This window comes from Planococcus citri, chromosome 3, assembly GCF_950023065.1.
Source record: "Planococcus citri chromosome 3, ihPlaCitr1.1, whole genome shotgun sequence".
Lineage (NCBI taxonomy): Eukaryota > Metazoa > Arthropoda > Insecta > Hemiptera > Pseudococcidae > Planococcus > Planococcus citri.
Window position 1 is genome coordinate 43,474,577 of NC_088679.1, and position 23,832 is coordinate 43,498,408.

The 23,832-nt window shown below is 32.9% G+C and overlaps 1 protein-coding gene across 1 annotated transcript in view; it reads left to right on the forward strand.

Moving 5' to 3' along the window:
- Positions 1 to 19,668, forward strand: part of LOC135839765 (zinc finger and SCAN domain-containing protein 30-like) — a 37,177-nt gene extending 17,509 nt beyond the window's left edge. Inside the window, exon 5 of the mRNA XM_065355960.1 lies at positions 18,522 to 19,668. Within this exon, the coding sequence (XP_065212032.1) occupies positions 18,522 to 18,712 (191 nt within the window). The 3' untranslated portion in view covers positions 18,713 to 19,668. The remainder of the gene's footprint in view (positions 1 to 18,521) is intronic.
- Positions 19,669 to 23,832: the final 4,164 nt, after the last annotated feature.

Here is a 23,832-nt window from a genome sequence, read left to right on the forward strand (position 1 = left end):
TCAGAATTTGAAAATTAAATTTTTTGAAATAGAAAACTTCGTGATATCTGTTCTTCTAAATTCAGAAACATGAAAATTTTGTAACGATCAAACTGCAAAAATATGGATATAGAACAAAAGTTGAAAAGAGTTAGACTCAACTCCTCGGGAAAAAAAGACCGCCAATTCAACTTATTTTTGAAAGGATTCAAAGAAAAGTTGACAGTTGTTCGACTCATGAGTTGACTCTCTTCGATCTTTGTATCGAAAAACCACAAAATTTCGATTACTTTTAGGTACGAGTACTACAAACACCATATAAATATCGAATAAACCAATATTTACATGTTTTTCTTCATGGTATAACGTCACAATCTCGTTCTCTACTCATATTAAAAAACTCATTTTATGACGGTCATACACCATGTGAAATATGCACATAGCCTAGTAAACCTACAGATCTAATGATCTGCTAAACGTATGCGTGAGATGTTCTTATGAAGTACTAAATGTCAACGAAGGTCTGACCTCTGAATAAAGTGAGGTCAACATTTTTCTACAAGTCATTTTTCTCATTAATCACAAAATTGGGAATTCCTGTGAAAAGATGTCGGCGTCCTTGCATCAAAAAACTTGCTCAAGCCCTCTCTCTTGTCCTCGGTATTTTTTCTTTCATTTTTCGAGTCAATTTATTCATTTTTCAAATTTTTTAGGAGTAGTTATACCTATTCTTCAATTTGTTTTGAGCATAACTTGATATTTTATACGGGCAGGTACTTATTTAGGTACCATGCCAGGCATGAAAATGCTTTGGGTTTTCATTCAGTATACGTTCCTACTAGGACACGTCTTGATATTTCAGCTTTACATTTCAAAATTAGATTCAGAATTTTACCCAGAAAACTACCAATTTTTGATTAATTAAGTTATCGAGCTATGTTTTTGGAAAAAATTTGTTCCATGTTCAAATTACCTGCATCACTGAAATATGAAGCGTAGATACATAGGTATCTACAACAAACAAAGCAAAAACTCTTACTTTTATAATTTCGGAAGTTAAAAACAAAGCAAAAACTTTTCTCTTTACATTCATGTTTCCCGCAAGACCCTCGGCATTGCGTTCAACAATCTCACTAATTTGCAAGACTATACCTACCTACAAGCATCCATCCAAGTAAACTTAAAGTACTAACATATGTAGCAAAGTAGCTGGGAAATGGTCAATAGAAAAAGAGGCGAAATAAGGCCGGAAAGTTTAACAAGTTGAAAATGAAAAGCTTTCAAGTTTGTTTTGGAAATAAAAGTTGAAATGACGTTTATAAAGAGTATACAATGAGATGAGAAAATATGAGCAGAGCTTCACCAATTTGTCGCTTCGGTTCGATTTACTTCGTCACTTTCACTTCTTATCGCGTTTCCTGGGCTTTTACAATCCGGTTTCGCAAGCAAAACACTCAACATCGGCAAAGGCAAACACTTCAAATGTTACTACAACAGGCCAACTTGGAATGTAGAAATAATTTAGATTGAAGTTCCCGTTAAAATAATATTTTTGCTAGCAGGTCTACGCCGAGCTCGATTGGAGCGCACGTTTAGAAACAAGCAATATGGTATGTTATGAGTGGCAAACGCACTCCCTTCTCATTTCACGAATTGATTTTCCTAACCTTTTACTCGTCGTACAACTCGATACTACCGACAACTCTTTTTCACGGCTTGTAATTAAATTACATACCACGTGAAACTTTCTGTTTTTAATTTCATTATTTTCGAACCAATTTTTTAACGTGTATTTTTACCAATTTATATGGAAAACGACCATATTTTCTAGTGATTCTTTTCTCTTCGTGCCAAATACTTACGCAGGGAAAACCGACGACGACGAAAAATAAACTAATCAATTTGCCTGCTGTAATAAAACATAGCCTACCTCGGTAAAAAAAAAAACACAAAATTTCACTCGAAAATTACCTGATTAATAACGATGTAAAGCCTTACACGTTGACGAGGTTGCGTGCATCAGTTCAACTGTCATAAATATACCGCATAGTCAACCATACCATACAACCTGTGGAATGATGTTATATTTATGTTTTTAAACTTGAAATCTTGACACGACCACAATCACATCGCGACATCACGGTTTTGAAAAACCCCATTTCATTTCGTTTTCATTCTTTTCATAAACGCACGAATATCGTCACGGTTCCTAAAATTTGAAAAATAATCATCGAAATTAATGCAAGATGGAAACACAAAATTATCCGCGTAAAACTCTATCTTAACTTTTTTCTTTCAAGAAGGAATTTTTTAATTTAAAGTAATATATTATAGTGACGGATACCAGTTACAAGAAGAAAAAAAGCTCAACTTCTCATTCTGTTTCTTCTTTTTTTTTTTTTAATTGTTCATTTAATGTTCATTTGTTTTCACTGTTCTTTCTTTTCTTTTTTTTTTCTCTACAGCCTTTCTTATTGACTTTGTTTATATTCTTTTCTATAGCTGACATTACGAATGGTTATTTTCTAAATACTTTCAGTTGGTCTGGGTGGATCGAAAAAAAGGGGGAATCGTGAAAGGTGCTGCTGGGAAGCGTGAGCGCGAGAAAGTGCTTGTCAGTTGTTTATTTTGTAATCTATTAAATTTCGTGCTGCGAATTAAAATTCAATATTTCAAAACTAATTTCGTGATCCCAATCATTCGTGAACCTATACCTACCTTATGAAAGTGGATGGTTGATGGATTTACTGAAAATTGAAATTTTGAACCCAAGTATTGTCTTCTGTCCAGATATGCCATAGTAATAGTAAATTTGATTTTGTGTTCCTATTGGCTCCAGCAGACAGAGAGAACGCTATAGGGGAAGAAAACATACGAAAAGTTAAAAAAAAGCAATAATTAAAATATGTAATAAAAACCAAAAAATTTAGATGTTTAAAATTGTTTTCTTATTTTCACAAAATTAAAGTATGTATCTTTGAAATTGAAACCTGTATTCACATCGTTTTTTTAAACCAGAATTGCTAATTTTTTTTACAAATCAGAAGGAAATTTCTAGAGGAATCCATCTCCGAAGTGAACGGAACCGTAATTTTTTGAATGAGCATGGTCTACAGCTTCCATAACTAAAATTTCAACTATCAAGATTAATTTTTAGATTATTGAGGATTTTTCCAAAATTCAAAATTGACTATTCGGCGAATTGTGCTTTGAAGAAAACAAGTAGGTCTTTACTTATAATTATTTGGTAAAAACTATAGAAATCAGTCCTGAAACTAATAAGTATATCAACACTTTTGGCCATTCATTCTGGAGGCTCCAACAAAATTTTCGATATCTCCAGAAGACTTAGAAATCAATTTGTGCAGCTAAAAATTTGAGTTTGGGCTTATTCAGAACCTGTTTAAAGGATTTATCCACATTTGAATCGATTTCCAGGCGAACATTTGGAGTGTGTTTTCCTGATCAACCTATTTTTAATGTGTATAGGTACCTAAGTCGAACACGCTGGTCAAAAATGGGTACTCGATGTAGATCTCTCAAATACATAGGTCCATGAATAAGCCACTACTAAAATTTTTATCTGTCCAAATTAATTTTCACGCCTTCTGGAGACCTTTTATAATTTTGGAGGAATAGAAAATCACGCTGGAGGCTCCAGATGAATGGACAGAAATGTGGAAAATTGGTTCAAAAACGATTCTAGTTTGGTACTAATTTCCATAATTTTTACCTTTACCCATTTAAAAAACAGAACTATAAATCATCGAAAACGACAGATTTCGAATTTTCAAAAATTTGCCAAAAATCAATTAGTGCAGCAGAAATTTTGGTTGTAGGGAATAGGGATTTCAGAACATACTCTTTCCAAAAATCACGGTCCCATTTATGTCGGAAGCAGACACCTCGAAAGGTTCCTTTGTCAGCATCAAAAATGTACCTAATTATAGGGGTGATAAATTGGAATTTCCTATCGGATAAAAAAATTCTTGGATCACAAATTTCTGGGCTAATTTGAATTCCATCATGAAAAATTTTTAAAATCCCACTCTAATCAACACGATATTATCAACTTGCAGACGCAAGAGGTCGATTGCACTTTGACATTAAAATTTCTGAAACATGGATACCTTTACCTATACTATACAACTTACGTAAAATGACATCAATCATTGTGAATGCTTTTTGAAAAATAAATTCACTAGGTACCTATAAACATACCTACTTGTCCAGATCACAAAAATTTAATAAAACACTTCATGTTTACAGCTAATGATTTCAATTTTGAACTGAAGATCACAATTTTGAGGTCAAAGTTAAAATCATGGTTATTTTCAAATTGACCACCCCTCTTTCCTCATTGTTCAACCTGGGATTCAAAAAAATTATAATTTTCCCTCTTAGGCAACCCTGATACAACATCAAAATCAAGCAAACATTTTCTGTCACCAGAAAACTCCTCAGATTATTCAGTTTTTCGATTTGACCTTGTAGACTCGTAAGTCGTAATACTTGAATGACAATCATTCAACAACCAGAGTCACTGACGAGAGGGGCAATTTGCCCGGACTCGAGTTGGTGTTTTCCAGAGAGCTCGCGTTTTTCAAAAAAGTTTAATGAACTTCACTTTCAAAACAGAAAATGCAATCGTCAATTTTGAACTGAAAACTTCATTATCGAACAGCGAATGAAAACTTCGTTTTTTAATTGAAAAATGAAAGCTTATTTCGTTTTTGAAAAGAGTACTTACATGCAAACGTTATTTTTGGACAGAAAATGTAACCCTCATAAGCTTCTTATTTGAAAAAATACTTCTCCGATAACTTTTTTTTGCAAACGGAATTTTTGGAGGGTGGGAGGGGGGTCTTCATGGAGGAAAACTTGTGGAAAAATTCTGTTTCACAAGCAACTCATTTTCGTCCTCGATTTTTGAATACTTGCTTAAGAGAAGGAAGGGGCCGCAAAAAATTTTCAGGAATTCCTCAACGATATTCAGCTTTGAAGAACGATTATTTCTAAATTTATGGAAATATTGCTGACTCATTTCTTTCACGTTGGTACCTATCAAGTGTTGCAACCATACACATCTCAATCTTATATATACCTATCTTCCGTAACCCATATACAAAATCGTAAATTTTGAGAGTATTCTGCATCCAAAAATCCAATCCACATTAAAATCAGCGTAGAGCACCTTAGGCGGTTTCTTTCTCTCTTAATTTTTTTCTTCAAAATTTTAAATCACAAAAACAATTCAACGAGAGACAAAGGATAATTATGCAGTTCAGTATCGACGAATTTGCAGCTTATAATTATTCTAATGCGACGTAATTCCACTTTTTTTGGAAATACCTATTATTTTTTTGGCATATAATGATGTCATCGTTCTGATATACTTGGTAAAAAAATCCTGTAATCTCGTCCAATTAAAAAATTTATGGTTAGTCATTCTCTCTCGCCTAACTTAATCACAGTTCGTAGGAAATATAAATCACTTTTTCCGTTCCATGAACATCTTATTATATGTATGTTGTATGTGCCTATATATGAGATACACGGTTTATTTATCGAGAGTATCTCATAGATACTTGAATGTTTCAAATCAAAAACATGTGTGTGTAATTTAATGAAACAAAAAATATCCACTTATACACTGCTTATGAAAAAAAACGCAATTTTTTTTCTTCTCTATAATTCGACGTATTAAAATGATTTTGCTATAAGTGTCAACATTTTTTTCTTAAACATTTAAGCGTTATTTAAATCTCTCTCCAAAGAACAAAAATCTTTTATAAAAAGCTGAAAAAATCAGCACCAAAACAAAACTATGGTATATTGTATCGTGTGCACGTCTGCATCGCAACAGTATTTTCAATAAATGAAATTGTAACGTAACACCTTTTCTTCGGACGAGAATGACGAAATTGAAGGCATTCGGTGTAAAACTACCGACGATAAAGCAAAAGAAAAAGTGTTGAAAATAAATAAGAGTGAAGAAGACTGACTATAAGAGAATAAAATAGTGTTAAGGTTAGTAACGAAATTAAGAGTAGAACAATCAGAGCGAATTTTCGTTCCTTTTTCTCGTGGCTATAAAAGTTTTTTTTTCTTTTGTTAGGTTTCTTCGGTAATTTAGTTTCTAGCTTCTAGCAAAAATAAACGTATCTGATTCCTTTCGTAAAAGGAAAAAATATCGAGGCGTATGTATTCGACGAGCGTGCTATATCCGCAAAACGTTAGGTACTTTTTCGATGATCCGAAATCAAGACTTGAAACAGCACAATACTCGTGTATTCTAGAGTGAAATTTGCATCATGATTTGCGGCGGCGTCGTCGTCGTCGTCAGTTCCAGGCGTAAATCCGTTTTTATTTTTTCTTCTTCTCGTATCGAATATCAAAAACCCTCGGTCGCTTTTGTATTTTAAACGAAAATAAACGCGATTATTTAGAGGAAAAATGTTACTTACTAACGCCTCTCTCTTTCATGATTCGTAATCAAGTGAAATTGTACTAGAGAGCATAAGCTAATTGAAGTTGACGATCTGACGCAGCGCTATACCAGAAATCCTATTGCCAATTAACACGATTTGCCCCCTTATTTTAAATCTCTCGAGTATACCGAAACCCTCGTCCTTTCGCGAACGATAAATTTTTACCCCATACGTATCATGTGTGAAGTCGTTTTTGACGTGTTATCATTTGACCTAATCTTGTATTCATACTTATACGAATTCAGCTGGTAAATTCTTCGTCTGCGGATTTCCCAAAGTGATTTTTCCTCGGGATAAAATTTTTTCCTGATTTTCTTCCAAGTACGAAATATTTTTTTTCGTCGATTGTATCATTTTATAGGAAAAAAGAAAAACATTAGAAAAATAGGGTAGCTCATTATACGACGAAACGCTCGTACCGCACACGATATGCTTAATAAATCTCAATAAAATCAAATTAAAACTCTGCCTGGAAAGCGTGATTATGTTGAAGTATTATAGAAGTGAAATTTGAAACTATTTTTACCAAAGCAAACGCAGGCGTTTTATACGGCTGTTATGAAGTTGGTAAATGCCAATGACAACGACCAAACTATAAAACACGGTTACGGAAAAAGCTTGGGTAAATAAATACTTAATTAAGATTTACTGAAGACATGTGCCTTTTGAACGTCGACAACTTTACGGCTTTATTTCGTTACCACTGTTATCTTTATTTATTATAAGTTTATTTCGTTTTTAATTATTTATCAAGCCATTCTTGGTCAATTAACAGCGGCTGAAATAAACGATAAATTTTACCCGAACGTCAAAGCTTATTATTTTTTAAGGGTAGGTATAAGTAGTTGGGACAATCTTGGTCAATTTCAACTCTTATCGTTTGCCGAGTATACTTGCATACAATCTACGTGATTAATTTATTCGTTTTTTTTTTTTTTTTAATTATTATTATTATATAACTCTCCTACCCAAGTAATTTTATTAAAAATTCGGGCGTTTTAACAACCTCCAGATACAACTTTTTTTTCTGAAAATAACATAGACATGTACGATTTCTACAGAAAATGAACTTTGAAGGCCACTAAAACCATCTTCGTTTAAATTACTATCCCCACGAGGAGTAAAATATTCTGATCAGAGATCAGACCAGCAGTTACAGAATTTTTGTAAAATCGAGAACGAATGTTTAAGGGGTATACATTCGAACACTATCCCCTCCCTCTCGTCTATCCTTGGGCAAGGACAAAATTTATCATGAGATTGAGGGTATTTAACGAGACAAACTCACTAATGCTATACTTACGCCACCCTGATTAAAACCACACTTTGCCCAACATAATCTATCCAAAGGGGTAGATAACTTATTCCTCACTCCAATTTTTCTCTAAAGTGCATACTTTTGACTTCGTAGCGGGCAAAATTTTCAATTTTTCGAATAATATGGTTTCTCGAAAAACTTTATTGGCGGATTAAATCCTCAAAATTGAGGACTTCTTTTGTGAAGTATCCAAGTGGGAAAATGTTGTGCCCAATTTCATTTTTATACTCTTGCAATCAATTTTTGGTTACTTCTTTATCCACATATACACCTCATCTGTCTTTTTTGCTCTTCCTTCCATCAAAATTTTGACCGGACTCGTAGGAAACTTCGGAAATTTTCCAAAATTGATCAATTATATATTGTTTAAAATTGGCAGTTTTTACGACTTGGATGAAATTTTTCGAAAAATTTGAAGAATTATTCACTACAAAAATCATTAAATTTTATACTCAATCTCAACGGATTGAAAGAAATTTTTCAAAAAATTTGAAAATTTGACACCGAAGATCAACAAGTTTTATAGTTTTGACGACTGCAGTGATTTCCCAGAAATTTGAAATGGCCACGGAAACTGACAAATTTGACAGCTGCAGTGAAATTATGTATTCCTAAACGTTATGAAGAAAGTTTTAAAATTGATCAAATCCAAAAAAAAAAGTCATCAAATGTTGAAGTCAGCAAATCTATCAATTTAAAAATTCGATAATTTGAAAGTTCAAGAAAATTTGGTTCGTTGAAAATTTTGCTGAAGTAGGTTAAAGCTAATGTTGTGTAAAATAAAATTCTCATACTTGAATTATAAAAACAGAAAGCTTGCGCTTCTACATCGCTCGGCCTCGTATGGTTTTCTCATTCAAAATTGAAATTCATAAAAAGCTATCAATAAAATTCAACATAATATTAAATACAAGAAAATAAGTAAACTTGCATAACAAAAACATTGCTTTTTCCAGCTCTCAAAGTATGAATTTTCGAATGCTTTTGCCCTCGCTTTCTCGCTCAAACCTATTCGCTTTTCGTTTACAAATACGACATTTTTTTTTTTTGGAAAAAATTCTTTCATTCAGTTTAGATGTAAATACTCAATTGAGTGTCCAATTTTGAAAAAGCAAAAGAGTGAAAAAAGTGACTGAACATTTATTTTTCTAATTGTACAAACGGCTACCTCAAAGGCTCCTTAGATCATTTTTAGGCTAAAATGTAGGTAGGTGCCTAGAATATGTTTTCCGAATCGTTTTTGAAAAATTTATAGGACAATGCTTACAAAAGTGTAAGTAAACCGAGTATCAAGTTGAATCATTCGTTAAAACTAGTGCAATTTATCGGACTCGTAAAATGTTCAATTCAATTAAAATTTAGATAAAATAAAATAAGTACATATAAGAAGTAGAAAAAAAAGCGTACTTAATTGATATTACGAATGGTTGTCATCTAAACAAGTTATTGAATTGCGCGAAGCGAGTACCCTACTCGGGGAATTGTTTGGTTAAAGCAATAAATATTGAACAGCTTAATCGCAATGAACCATAAGCTTTATGTGAAATATGAACCTTAACGCTTATCACACCCTTATATAATGACAAACTGCATGCCATGTAGGATGTTCGTTACATGCGGCCTGGACGATTATTATGAAATACAATTATCATTATTATCACGAATGCTTTGTCAAATAGAGGTTACTTGCTACTTTTCGTTCGTCTGTAATTTTAATATCGACCCCCCGCTATCACAATAGACACTCTTTAATAAGGGTAACAAACGCCTGTTGTAAAATATTTCTTTCGGTATAGATACTGGTGCCTTTCATATTTTCAGCTGATCATTGTAAACGACTCGACTGCGGAAATAATTCACTCTCTTCAAATATAAGTATAATAATATTTAATAGCGTATAATTTATTAATTTTTATATAGATATCTATAGGCAACGCTGGTCTTAATTAAATCATTGCGGTTTCTAATTTAACAAAATTGTCAAATGTCGATTGCCGAGTATCTATACCTACACGGAATTTTTTCATCATTGATGTATATATTCGTATGTATCTAGCCTATTTCGTTAGTCGCAAAGATGAAGTGTCATGTGTGCTAGAGAAAAAAAATTCAATCCATCTCGCGATATTCGCGTTAAGGGTATCGAATAAAACCGAACGATATACTGGATAAAACACATATGCGCCATAATTCAATTTATATATGAAACCAAAAAGGAAATAAACAGAAGCACCCAAGACGTGTCACGTGCAACCAATGTTATTGACGCATGTACGATGTGCATGCTAGGCACACAACAGCCTCAAATAATTAGTTTATAGCAATGATTCACTGCAATCGGGTAATAATATACTATACGTGTAAACGAGTTAGGTATATATCAAAGTGCTCCAGAGCTTCCCTGTTTTTTTTTCTCTCTATCGATTATTATGATTAGAATTAGCTTCCGTCTGTATGTTATGCATGTGCATAATACATATACGAGTACCTACCTATACTTTTATACTGCAACACTCGAACGACAATGATGATTATAGACATTGGGGTGATGGCTCTAACCAAAAAAACAAAAACATACCTTGGATTTCGCCTGTATTAGACTATTAAAAGTATTGAGGTAGTTTATTTTGATAGCAGAACCTATTATACTATGAAGAATTTTATTTTCACCCCTTCGCTCAATAGGGGATGAAGCAGTGGGACCTTCACCTTGGAGTGATTTTCGAAAAGTATAGTGAACTATTCTTTGGCATCAACATGCTCAAAAAGTCAAGGTATCTATACCGACAGCCGATGCAAAAAATGTTCATCAGACCCGCCCCCTCGCCCCAAAAAGCGATAAATTCTAGCCCTTAAAGTTCATTAGCAATTCCGCCGTTTGAAGTTGACGTTATTTTCAAATTTCAAATTATTCTGGTGAGTACTGAGTATAGTAAACATGAACCTTACTCAGAATTGAAATTTTTTACCACGCGTTTTGGAAATCATTTATGACGAAAATTTGTAGCAATAGAATCCATAGATTTTTTTAAAGAAACAAAAACTATCTTAGTCATCTACTATAGAACTATAAAGAAAGACATCTAATACGTACAGTTTACAAAATTAACATTTTTTAAAACTTATGTACTTTCATCTGGAATTAATGAAAATAGAAAAATAATTTATTCACAGGATTCATTAATTCATAAAAGCAAGACTGAAACTTAACCGAACAGAAGAGGGAGAAGATTGCGTTGAAATAATTGGATTTTTGAAAGGATAATTTTCAAACATGAAGTTTATATTCTTTTAAACAGACGAGAGCATTTTATACATTAAATATATTGAAGGAAATATTGAAAAAAAGTTTAGAAACGACCTAGGTATTTAAAAAAATTGTGATAGAAAAGCTCGAATCCTAACGTAGTGGGTGCCCAAATCAGAAAAAACCTTCGACTTCAAGATTAACACAGCTGGATAGAATTTCAAGCTTAAAAGTAGGCTATACATTCTTCCGAATTTTAAAAAATCAGATTTGAACCAAAAAGGAGAAAAAAAGAAATATCATACAACTCAGCTAGAAGGCTGAAATAAGGCCTTTGAACTTGAAAAGACTCAAAAGCCGCAGAGAGCTAGTGTGGCCCCGGGGCAAACAATGAGGACCACTTGAACATTTTTCACACTCCTCCCTCCTTTTTTAAAAAAAAATTGAGGCCGGAAATAAGTTGTTTACAGAACAACATTTTTCTATGTACTTAAAGAAGTCCCTCTTCAAAAAAAAAAATATTATAATTTCGTTTTTGAAAAAAGTTTTCTCAAATTTGAAGTTTTTATTTTTGAAAGTTGAAGTTTAGAACACATTGAAAATTTTTCACATGAGATTTTGAAAGCAAAGTTTGATAGATTTTGTTTTACAAAGCTTCCATTTTCCCTTCAAAAATGTAGTTTTCAGTTTTTCTTCAAAAATTACATACGATTATGTGTATTTTCTGTTCAAAAAGAAATTTTCAGTTTTTTTCTTCAAAAACAAAGTTTTCGCAGGTACCTTACCTACCTACCTACTACTCTTTTTGCGAACGAAATAAAATTTTCATTTTCTGTTCAAAAAATTAAAGTTTTCATTTTCTATTTAAAATAGTGTTCATTTTATTTTCAAAAATGACGATTGAATTTCATTTCGTCTAAAAATCAAGTTCACAAACTTTTTTCAAAAACACGGGCTCTCTAAAAAACGCGACCCGAGGCAAATTTTCCCTCTTGCCCTTCTTATCGGTGACACTGAGCACCGGGAGGAGGTTCAAAATAAGGCGGGTACGTTCCAAATTCCAGCTTTTCAACTCAATCATGCAGGTGAAATTTTGATCTCTCGCTCTTTGAGCTATAGTTTACTTTTAAAAATTCTCCAAAATTCTACGAATGAACTTTAGCTCCGAAATGCCGGCTGATGGGATATTTTGTGAATTTTTTCAACTTGGGTACTTTACTTTTGGTTGACATACCTAAAAGAAATTTTCTGCTGATTCTCCAAAAAGTCTATTCAAATGGGGTTTTTCGTCTCCTTATCTTTAGGAATTAAAATACAATTCTTTCAAGTAGGTAAATGTTGGGAGGGAAACTTGAATCAGATAGAAAAATTTCTACAAATTATTCACTGAATAAATTTGTTGGTCTACATTCTCAATTCTGAGATCCAACCAATTTTTGTTAAGATTTATGACACCAAGTTACTCTTTTGTAGGCAACATGTTATACTTGTTTGTTCATTTCAGAAGTTCGAGTGGTTAAGGTAACTTTTTGCGTAACTTGAAAGTCCACGGAGCTCGGAGGAGGCAAAATTTTTCAAATATCCACCTTATTACACTTCAGTTGATCAGAATTTTTTCAATTAAAAAACAGTGTTACCAATCAATTGAGTTATCAATTAAGTAAACTAATGCCACCATCTTTCATATTTTAATTTTTTTTCCTTTCGAATGTATGACTACCATATTCAACTATTAACAACCATGACCATACCATTTTCTAAAGCATGTTTCTAAAAAGAATGCTTCGGATTGTTAGTCTAAATTTATTTATCGAATACTCTATGAAAATATTCCCACAGATGTATGTACTTTCACCACGTTCAAAAAATATTCTCATTTTTCCCGTTTACAATTTAACCTCGCGTATTTTTTTCAAAGCATCTCATAAAATACGACCTTTCAACGCTATCACAAACGTAAAAAAATAGTAAAAACAAAAATTAAAAAAATATTATGTTCCGGCGCCTTTCAAGATATCATTAAGTTCGTACCGAAAATCATATCGTTTTATGAGAACAGATGTTTCCGGCAATTATGCTGAATGAAATGTAGTACGATTTTTTTTCTTCTCTTTTTTTTTTGAACAAGTTCTGCAATTCTCACACAGACACATGAATGTGGTAATCAGCGTTAGAATTTTTTCACATGTGAGTCGTCATCGCTCGACGGTCATGTTAAACAAGAATAGAGAAGATGCCAAATAATGTCTAGTAAAACGTGTGATATTAACTATCACATGTGTTATTTCAGCATACAATTTATACACGTATGGTTCATTCATTAATCTCGCAAATCAAACGAACTCACGATTTTATTATACTTGTTGGATTTAACTACGAGTATAAGTACTGTAAAATGTTGTTTTAAAGAAATATACATGTACCTATATCAACTTGAAAGGCTTCGCCGCGACTTTTAAATCAGGTGGAATATGATAGGTTACGAAATTACGAGACACCTTCACCTAAGGATTCTCAATTCCGTGGTTGAAAAACATGTTTTTTCGGATTCTCGCCGTATCATAAAAAATTTGGTGCTGATCGGCGGACGCAAAACTTTTTGAATAACCCCCCTAAAATTGTTACACTTGCATTTTATTACCTACCCTATAATAAGGACAAGGTCTTTGAAAAATGAGTTATTCAAGTTCAAAAAGGTATGTGTGTGATTCAACCGGAAAAATTTTATGTTGAAATGCTTCCGACTTTCAAAAGTAAATTCAAACTGTTTATATAACTATACTTCAATTTTATAAATAGAACATTTTTGTTTTAAAAAAATTTTAAGGTTAGGCCTATAATGACATTTTTCAAACTTGAAATTTTCATTTTCGAGTACCATATTTTAAAATGGCAAAAGTAGTTCCTCAAATTTCGAGCAGGGCTATGCTTACTTTAAAAAACAGTTTTGTTCTGATCGTCACTTTTTCATTAAAAATTTCAGTCCTTTCAGGATCAAAATTGCACGTCATTAAATCTTTGAAAATATGAGCAATCTCAAGAAAGATCCCATCTTGCGTAATGTAATATCCTAATGAAAACCCTAAATGTACACGTGATACATTATACCTACTTACAATTAAAGCAATGAAAATTCGACAGTTATATCGTTAGCACACGGTAACCTGATAGCAGCAAGTGCCGACATTTTGGCAAACAAACACGCAGGTACCATGAAGAAAAACTTGAAACCTTAATTTCCTGCTGAATTAATAATATAAACTACGCGGAGCATTTTCAATGTGAAACAAAATATGTAAACATATTTAGCACACGCCCAGAGCAAACACATAGCGCGTATTAAAAAATACATTAGTATTATGAAACTATAGAAGGCACTAGGTCTATATACAATCTTCACCGTCGTAGGCCTATCTATTTTAAGAATACTTATACTTATCACAATTTGAGTTAATATGGTGGTAAAGCTGTAAGTACGTTTTCGAAGATTTCTTTCGTTGAATACCTATATATTCATCGGTATAGATAGAGGGGAAAAAATGAAAACGTATTTCGTACCCTGATAAGAGATTTATAAAAAGTATACGAGCTGCAGTTTCAATATATTTTCTTCCGCAATAAAAAAAAAAGAAGAGAAAAAAGAGGAAAAAAGAGAAGTATTGCGAATAAACGAGAATTGGAGAACAGGAGTGGTAAAAACGAACGCAGATTGAATGTTTATACGTTTAACGTGAGCAATATCAGTGTAGATGGAAAACATTATGACCATAATAGAAAGGGTACTATTCCTAGAAGTTCCGAAAATCTTGTAATACCCCCGAGAATTACTTGGCATTTATCATTAATCTGAAGATTGCAATGCTGTCAAGATCAAGAAATCTCTAGATAGAATCTAAGCTTCTTCAACACGTCTTCAAATTCATTCCGAGCCCTATAGGTTATAGATTGTAGATAAAAATAAATTAATCGCCGGTACTTTTTCTTTTCCATTTAATCCAGCGAAATAAAGTTGCGAGCTTTCTCGAATAAATGTTTATTTGCCAGCGTAGGTGTACCTGCGTGGGTCACTTTAAACTGCATTTTCCAGTTGGGTAGTGATTTTTTTGGTCAATTTTTTTCCTTTTGCTTTTTTTTATTGTCACTATTGTTTTGAACAACTTTGAAAAATCTGCTTCTCAGTGTGAGTAAAAGTGTGAGTAAAAGTAAGAAGAACGAAAAATGTATTCCATGAAACGAAGTAAAGTTGATAGCGTTTTTACATACGGGGGTCGGCGTAAGTTAGTATTCCGATTTGCACAAACAAAAATTTTTTAAAACAAAAAGTAATTTTTTTTCTGTAGTGACATAGTGGGGAACGAAACTATTATTACCAAGGTGTTGGTGGGACTTCTACGAACACAACGCACTACTTACATGACCCTCTATCTACTAATTACACACAACAGGGTGTTAAAGAAAACTCATGAGTTTTCGAATGCGAATACTAACTTACGCCGACCCCTGTACAACGCTTGAAAATTTTCAATTTTTTTTTCTATGCTTAAAAAAAAAATCACTCAATTATATTTTTTGTTATTTTTTTAAATGAAGTTTGAAGTGCTATAAATGTAGATAAGCTCACAAAAAAATCAGCTGCCTAATCAAAACATTAAAAGTTCTACAAAAGTTGACATTTTCTATGCAGCCAAAAATCACCTGGCCCTACATAGGTAGATGAAAAAAATCAGGTATAGTAAATGCTTCGGAAACTTAAATGGAAGGTTCTATGGAAGTTTTAATCTTTCAAAATAGTCCAAAAAACCCTTGAAACGAAAAAAAAAATTGAAAAATGAAACTTCGCAAAGCATCATTTTTGTTCATATTATCCACGTTTCAAAGTCCTCTTTTGATACTTATGAAGAAAGCACCATTTAAAGAGACCTATAAATTTTTCACAAAAAAAACTATGCAAAATTTTGAAAAAAATGCAATTAGACAACTGCAACTGTGGAAATGTTTTATTTTGATTACATTCCATTCACCATTACTTTTAGAAGATTAAGTACTTTCGACTCGAATGATAGAAATTGTAAGTACACAACATGGTCACTGCTTTGCGAAGCCGTCACTAAGGAGTCACCAGAACATCGAACTTCTGTGGGGACATTCTGAGGATTATTTCACCAACAATTTGCCATAAAATCGACAAAAAACTCTTTGGTGACGGATTCACCACTATGTCACCAAGTCAAAAATCAATTACTCATGGTCACTGCTTGGTGAAGCCATCACCAAAGAGTCACCACACCATCGACAATTTTTTTCAAATGCAGTGGGGACATTCTCATGTGATTAATTTGCCATAAGATCGACACCACTATTTCACCAAGTCAAAAATTAATTAGGCCTACGGAGATTCCTATAGAGTTTCTGCTGTAGACTGATCACAATGACTGGGGGGGGGTGTCGTTCTCTAGGCGTCTCAAAACGCGAGATCGTTAGAATACGATCAAAATGAACAATTCTCCGAGTAGCTAATGTCTAATTGTATTTCTCAGAATTTTGATTTTACTTTTTGGTTTGTTGAAAAATTTGAACCTCTTAAAATGTGGTACTTTCCCCACAGGTGTGTAACAAAATTAGTCCTCACTAATAACAACGAAAAATGTGTTCGTTACATTTTCATCGCAACTGATTCTAAACTGGAATTCAAAGATGAATTTCTGCATTTATAATAAAAATTAAAAATTTGAGTAAAATTTTATCAATAAATCTTTTTTTCAATATCGAAAACTAACAAAACACATTGCATGAAGATGTGGCTTATCTTCAAAATTGCTGGAACTTTGAGACAGACAACTAATTCTAAAACAATTTCAACACCAGCAAACATATTTTTACCTAATTTTTTTCAAAAAAAATCCAAAGATGTCATTAAAATAGGTAGGTGGATAGGTCTAGAAATGAATAGCTCAAAAAAAAAGAATATTCATTTTTTGCCTCAACTTTGATTTTGAATCCAATAATGAGGGAGGGGGGAGGAATGCCACACTGATTCTGAATGAATATGAAATTTCTGACATGATTGTTTTGAAACAAGTAGGTACCTAGATGAGATACCTTCAAACTCAAGTGACTAGAAAAAATATGAAAAATGAATGTTCTATCAACTGATCATGTAATTTTTTTTTCGTTAACAATAAAAAAAGGATCCCTTTTTTAAAAATAGTAGGTAAATCTATAAGCACTACTCTCAATGATAACGCACCTATCTCATTATCAAAAATTGTATGTAAAGAATCGCTCTTAAATAAATGATTAAATCAGTGAAGTGCATCCGAAATCTATTCGCGAAAATGCAACGAAAAAATCCAGTACCATACTACCAACCACTTCACCACAATCGGTACCTATTTATTCATCTGATAGTTTTTTTCGCAATTTTAAAAATACCTAAACGCTTTCTTTGAGATTCTAATGTGAATTCACACATGCATGATTAGAAATCTAGATGCATTTCATTTCCGCTACGTGAGAGCAGCGCTTGAATTTTCCACATTTATCGTAGATATAGGTTATTATTATACTCCAGCAATCCAATACAACAGAGAAAATTATAATCAAGTACCTATAGAATAAACACGAAATGGCTGCACTGCATCAGCTCTGATTTTAAAATACTAGTATAGAGACTGTTTGATTTGGGTTAATTTATATTACGTATGTAAATGGTGTAGGTACCTAGTCAGGCACCCTGTACCCTTTAATTTTCGCCTCCAATCAATATAAGCGAGAAAAACGAGAAACAATTTATATCGCGAATATACCTATACAGATTAAAAATGAAAAATTCTTTTTCTCCGGCTAGCTGCGGCGAGAAGAAAACAATTTTCTGGCTAGAAAATCTGTTGTTAAAAGGTTGTAACATTTATAAGAGCGCGGTAGTTAAACGATAAAAATTGAAGACGGTATGAATAAAAGAAAGTATTTTAAGTGAATGTGTATACCCTTTGTGGCGAGTAGATAATACCGTGATTGGATAGGAAAATCAACAAAGACCGCCTTCGGAAAATATCATTGCAATGTGAATAGTTGCTATAGCAACGAAATACCGTTATCATGCACCATCGTTCCGCGATGCATTTATTACAATTCTACTCTTTATAAAGTCTTCACTCGTCGCATTATCATATAAATTCGCAAAATTCACCGTTTATTCGTTTAAATACCTTCTTGAGTTCGAGTAGGTACTCGTTTACCATGATTTGATGGAAAATTCCTCTACAATAATCTTCGTCTATAAACCTATAAGGTACTTACACTCGAAGTTTGAAAATTCGAGATTTTTGCGACGAGAATATTGAATAATTAATGTACTCGAGTAAAAACCACTTTTTCGTAAAGAAATCGATTTGATATTTAATTTTTTATCGTACTGTATAGGTATTTCTAATTCATACAAATAGCCTACAAGATACTACAATGCTATTGTGATGTTTCATTTCAGGAGAAAAACCGCATAAATGTCAAGTGTGTGGGAAAGCTTTTAGTCAATCGTCTAATTTAATAACTCATAGCAGAAAGCACACAGGATTCAAGCCTTTCGCCTGTGATTTATGCGGTCGAGCATTTCAAAGGAAAGTGGATCTTCGTAGACATAAAGAAACACAGCATACCGAACTGAGAGCTTTAACTTGAAGATTTTAACGACTCAACTACATATATAAGCCAAGCTTAATTATTACATTTTCTATTTCCAAAAAATCCAACAGATTGGCAAAAAAATTAAAATACTCATTCATGTAAGTTAGAAGTCAAAGAGAAAGACAATCATGATGGTTTCAAATTCACATTTAACGCCACACACGTACAGATGGATTCATTTTTACATATTTATGTGAATGGTGTTTTCTGCAATACAAAATAGCCTAACTTAATCGAAAGTTTGTACATTATTCCTGAATTACCACCTATTTACCTTCTTAAAGGTTGTAATAGGTATGTTACTCGTCCTACCCGTAACAGTTTCGTGGTCAAAAGTATATAAGGTGATCAAAAAAGGAGAAGAAGAATTTTTTTTGTTTTTCTAAGTGTGTAACTTATCCAAATTACATACAATATCAATTATGTTCGAAAGGAGAATTATATTTTTATTAAGTAAGGTTTGATTTTTATTTGAACCAAAAAAATCCCTTTTACCTAGTCGCTAAAGAGGCAAAAAGTGAAGTACCCAAAAGCCACTTGGCTAGGAAACTGAATGTTTAATGCGTAAGATTATCGTTGAATTGGCATATTTTTAGGACCTTTATCGCCAAACAATCTTCAATTTTATCATTTTTAATCCGCCAATTATGTGACATTTTCAATTTTTTATTTCAATTAAGTTTTGTTACCTTTTGCTTTTAAAAGTATACCTTTAAGTTAAAAGCATTTTTAGTGCAATTTCTATAGATCTATACAATTCTTCCATTTTTTTTTCTTTTTATTTTTCATTTGCCACAAGAAAATAAAGTGTGTAAAATTATTTCTGTTATGAATGTTGTTTTGCATTAGTGTATACTATTTAGCCAGTTACGTTTCACTTCGCGTTATTTATTTTATTTTTAAGTGTTGGTATTCAACTTATCATTCGATGTTATTTTGTAAATAGATGAATAATAAAGTTTTTAACGTAAACTTTTTATTATTGCCAATGACTTATCATCAACCATAATTATTAATTTCCCAAAAAACAAAGCGGAAAATACCATATCTCCTTTCATTTTCTAAAAGCAGAAAAAAAAATAAGAACGAAACCAAAGTATGGCCATTTTAATACAATTTGATATCTAGATCTATGATATACCCGCCTTACTTACCTTACTCTACTCGTACTCATTATACGTAGTTTATAGTAAGAATAATTGGACGCATTCCACAACTCTGTTTGCATCTACCTCTAGAAAAAAGGTATCCCTAAAAATTTTGAGTGTACTCAATTCAGCCAGAGTAAGGACGAAAACCAATTTTTAGGAGCTGAACTTTGGTAAAAAAAAAAAAAAAAAAAAAAAAAATGAGAGTGTACTGAAAAAAGAATTGTTCAGAAGTTAGAACTCAATGCTGGCTTTATCAATTATTAGTAGTTAGTTGAAGAACACTACAATCAAGAGAGTAAGTAGGTAGATACCACGAAAAAGTTTGACCTGATTTTCTATTTGGTTCAAGCCATACAGACTAGCAAAAAAGTTGTTTACTTAACAGACAGTTTAAAAGAAGACATTACATTACAGGTAAGTAAGCGACTATTTATTTGAATTATTTAATCACTTTATTGCTATATTCTATTAATCACCTTTAGAGGATAAAACTTGTTTACCATGCACGTACCTACCTACCTAATTTTTCTCCTTTTTTTTCTCGTAATGCATTATGCTACGTACGGTCAAAAAGTTATAAATAACAATTGCGCAACTACTGTACGATAATTATGCATTGAACCATATAAATCATTTGTAGAAAGAAGCAAAATTATTTTAAATTTTAAAAGAATGAAGCGTAATTTGTATACAACATGCTACTTATATCGCATGACCGCTCATCATCACCCATTAGTGACCAAAGCAACGCGTGTTCGCTATTCACTCGTTTAGTTGGGAGCGTGTGGCCATGCCGACATGGACAGACGAGCAACACAAGTGGTTTCAAGTTTTAAAGGTGTTTTCATAAGAAAACCGTTGGCTGTGCAGTGCAGTATGCCAACATATATGTATCATAGGGTGCATGGAAAAAATAAACAGATAGATAGATGGCTTGGATTTTGACTAAATTGAGGAGGTGGTTCAATTTTGAATTGAATTAATAACCCATCATAGAAAGATTTAGCCTTCTCTGTCTCGAAAAGGGATTAAGTTTCACAGCGTAAAATTTAATTCTGTCAAGTTCAATACTCCAAATCGATTATGATAGGTAAATTTCAAATTTCAAAATCGTTAGTTTTTGCAACAAATCACTCAAAATTTCTTAATACCCTCCAAAGTCGATCCACGAATCGATTGCCACCATTTTTGAGCCGATCGGCTGTCTGTAGCTCCATCAAAGTTTTATTTTTTTCTGGTAATTTCAAATCGTCCAGAACACGTTGTAATCAACTTCAGCAAAATTTTAGATTTCAACTAGTAAAAAAATTTGGGAAGTCAACTTTTTAGTGTTCCTGTGAACCGATTTTTATACTTTTATCTCCATACTTATTTACTCTTTTAGTACTTAATTTACCAATATTTCATTCACCATTTTCAAAAATTCACAAGCATAAAAAAATCAACTTGGGCAGCTCAAAATTTTATTCTAAAGGCTGGGTGACATGTCCTTTCAATGAGCCACAAGTAAGTAGTTTTCCGAATACTTCCTCAAGACTGGCACTGCGCAGGGTTGTACATGTTTAAAACAAATGAAAAAAAAAACAGAACGATGTTTTAAACAAAAAAAAACCATTTGAAACCGTTTAAAACAGTGTTTTTTTTTGTTTTAAACGTGTTTTTTTTCAACTCCAATTTCCTAAAAAAAAAAAACTAGTTTCTTGTTGAAAAACAGTGAAATTGAACAAACTGTATTTTTAGAGACAAATTTTGTGTTTTGATTCCAAATTTTCAATATTTTTTGAGCTTAGTAGCTATTTTATGACGTCTCATCTTAAAAATTGATGTCTCGTGAACCCAAAACAAATGAATTTGTGTTTAAAACACATTTTAAACGTGTTTAAAACGCGTTTTAAACACATAGTTTTAAACAAGAGAAAAAAACTGTTTTAAAACAAAAAACGTATTAAACGAGAAAAACGTTTTTTTTGTTTTTTTTTGTTTTTTTTTAAAACACGTTTTTGTACAACCCTGGCACTGCGGCAGATGCACCGAAGGAAGTGCTCTAAGAATCAGAGGATAGGTATAGTTAGGTAGGCATGAATTAGTGCCGGTTTTAAGGAGGAGAATTTGGGTGATAATCTCCCTTCCATAGAGTCCAGATATCTTTTTGAAAAAATGTTTGTGTGCTCTGCAAAATACCTGCTGATTTAAAGAGAACCAATAACAGAAATTTGATTTTTGAGTTCATGTACCAATTATTACCTAGGTACCTGAAGATCTAAAAGTTTTTGCCTCAACCACAAAAAAAAGGATTGCAAAAATCAAAAACTATTTGAATCTTAAAAATTTCAATTTCAAAAATATTAATTTTGTTGGTCTTTTCACTCGTGCTCGCGAGTGCTCATTCGATTTAAAAATCTGAACGCGAACATTTTCGAAATAAAATATGAAGAATCTTTCCATCGCATCGGTGGCTAAGTTAAGGTACCTAAACCTACATGCGTTCAGAGTTTTTCGAATGGGAAAGGTACGTACTTTAAGCACGATAAATGTAAATTTGAAACGTTTTTCGAAGGTAATTCGATACCCATTCGGTTATATTAGGACACATTTGTCAAAACAAAAGCCGCATTTGGTGCAATTCCGTGATTAGTATTCCAGAAACGAATAACGTACACTCTTAAAAGATAAGAACACTGTTGTCGCCTTCGCTTAGTAGCACTTCATCGTTAACCGACTTGCCCTTATACATAACTTCTTAACAACTCAATGAAATGCTATACCAATTGTGCGCCTTAAACGAAATCATTTTCGTTTTCCTAACTCAACGAGATAAGACATTAATCAATTGCGATCTTTTCCACAATGACGTTTCTCCTTGTTCACTTGGCGAGAAGAACGCCGCCCCTTTACTTCTAACTTATTTTAGCGAAGACGTAGTATACTCGTAGTATCACCCTTTCGACAGATAAATTTGTCTGCCTCTGCGTAGTGTAGTTGGGCGCGCTGCGCAAGAAGTACCTAAATTTATGCATAATCGCGATGCTTTTTATGCTAATTCGCAAATTGGATGAAAAGAAACGCGCTATTCTATTTGATTTCTGACGTGTTCTCGAGTACACGTAGGTACCTACTGTGTAGGTACTACCTATAGTACCTACCTACCTATCTATGCATCTTTTACTCTTCTTAGAGAGTAGAGTAATCGTCTAATGTTTTCAATTCCCATTGGCGCGAAACTCAAGAAGAACAGAATGGAAAGAAACAGAAGCGGCGAAAAAACACGAGAAATTTTCAAACGAATACAAACGAATAATCAGTACAAGACGTGGTCTTATTTAACACGTGGCTCGAAATAAAAACTCCCTTTATGTCCACCAGTTATAAACTTGACCATATTCGACGAAAGGCTTTATAGAAACGAGGCGAGGTTTCTTCAATATGTACCAAAGCAACGCACACATACACGTAGAATTACGGTTCCGAGTGGTCATTTAATTTTATTTCTGCAAAACTCGCTGTATTATGCTGGCACAACCAGAGATTCTAGCTTGGTCTTTGTATTAACCTCGCAAAGAATGCTCGGCAAAGGGTGAACGTTATAGATTGACGCGTTAAACGCCCTCGAAAAAGACCATAATAATCATCGCTCCCAACCATTCCCTCGAGATTCATCGCTGTGCTTCCGAATTATCCAACTTTTTATGAGCAGGTCTACAAACTAAACAGCATGTCCGCGTATTATGCGTGTTTTTCAAGTATTTTTTTCCTTTTTTTTTTTGAAAAAAAAACGATTGGAAAATTTGTATGTAGTAGACGAGCGTGTGTGTGTGTGCTTTTTTGCTGGTCTAAACGGATAACCTCACCGACTACCAGCTAGAGAAAGGGATGAGCGGTTGAGGTTAGGTAGTTATGTAACACGTAAATACACACTAAAGGGATGAGAAAATGTTGAAATCTACAGGGTTTCGTTGGAGGATG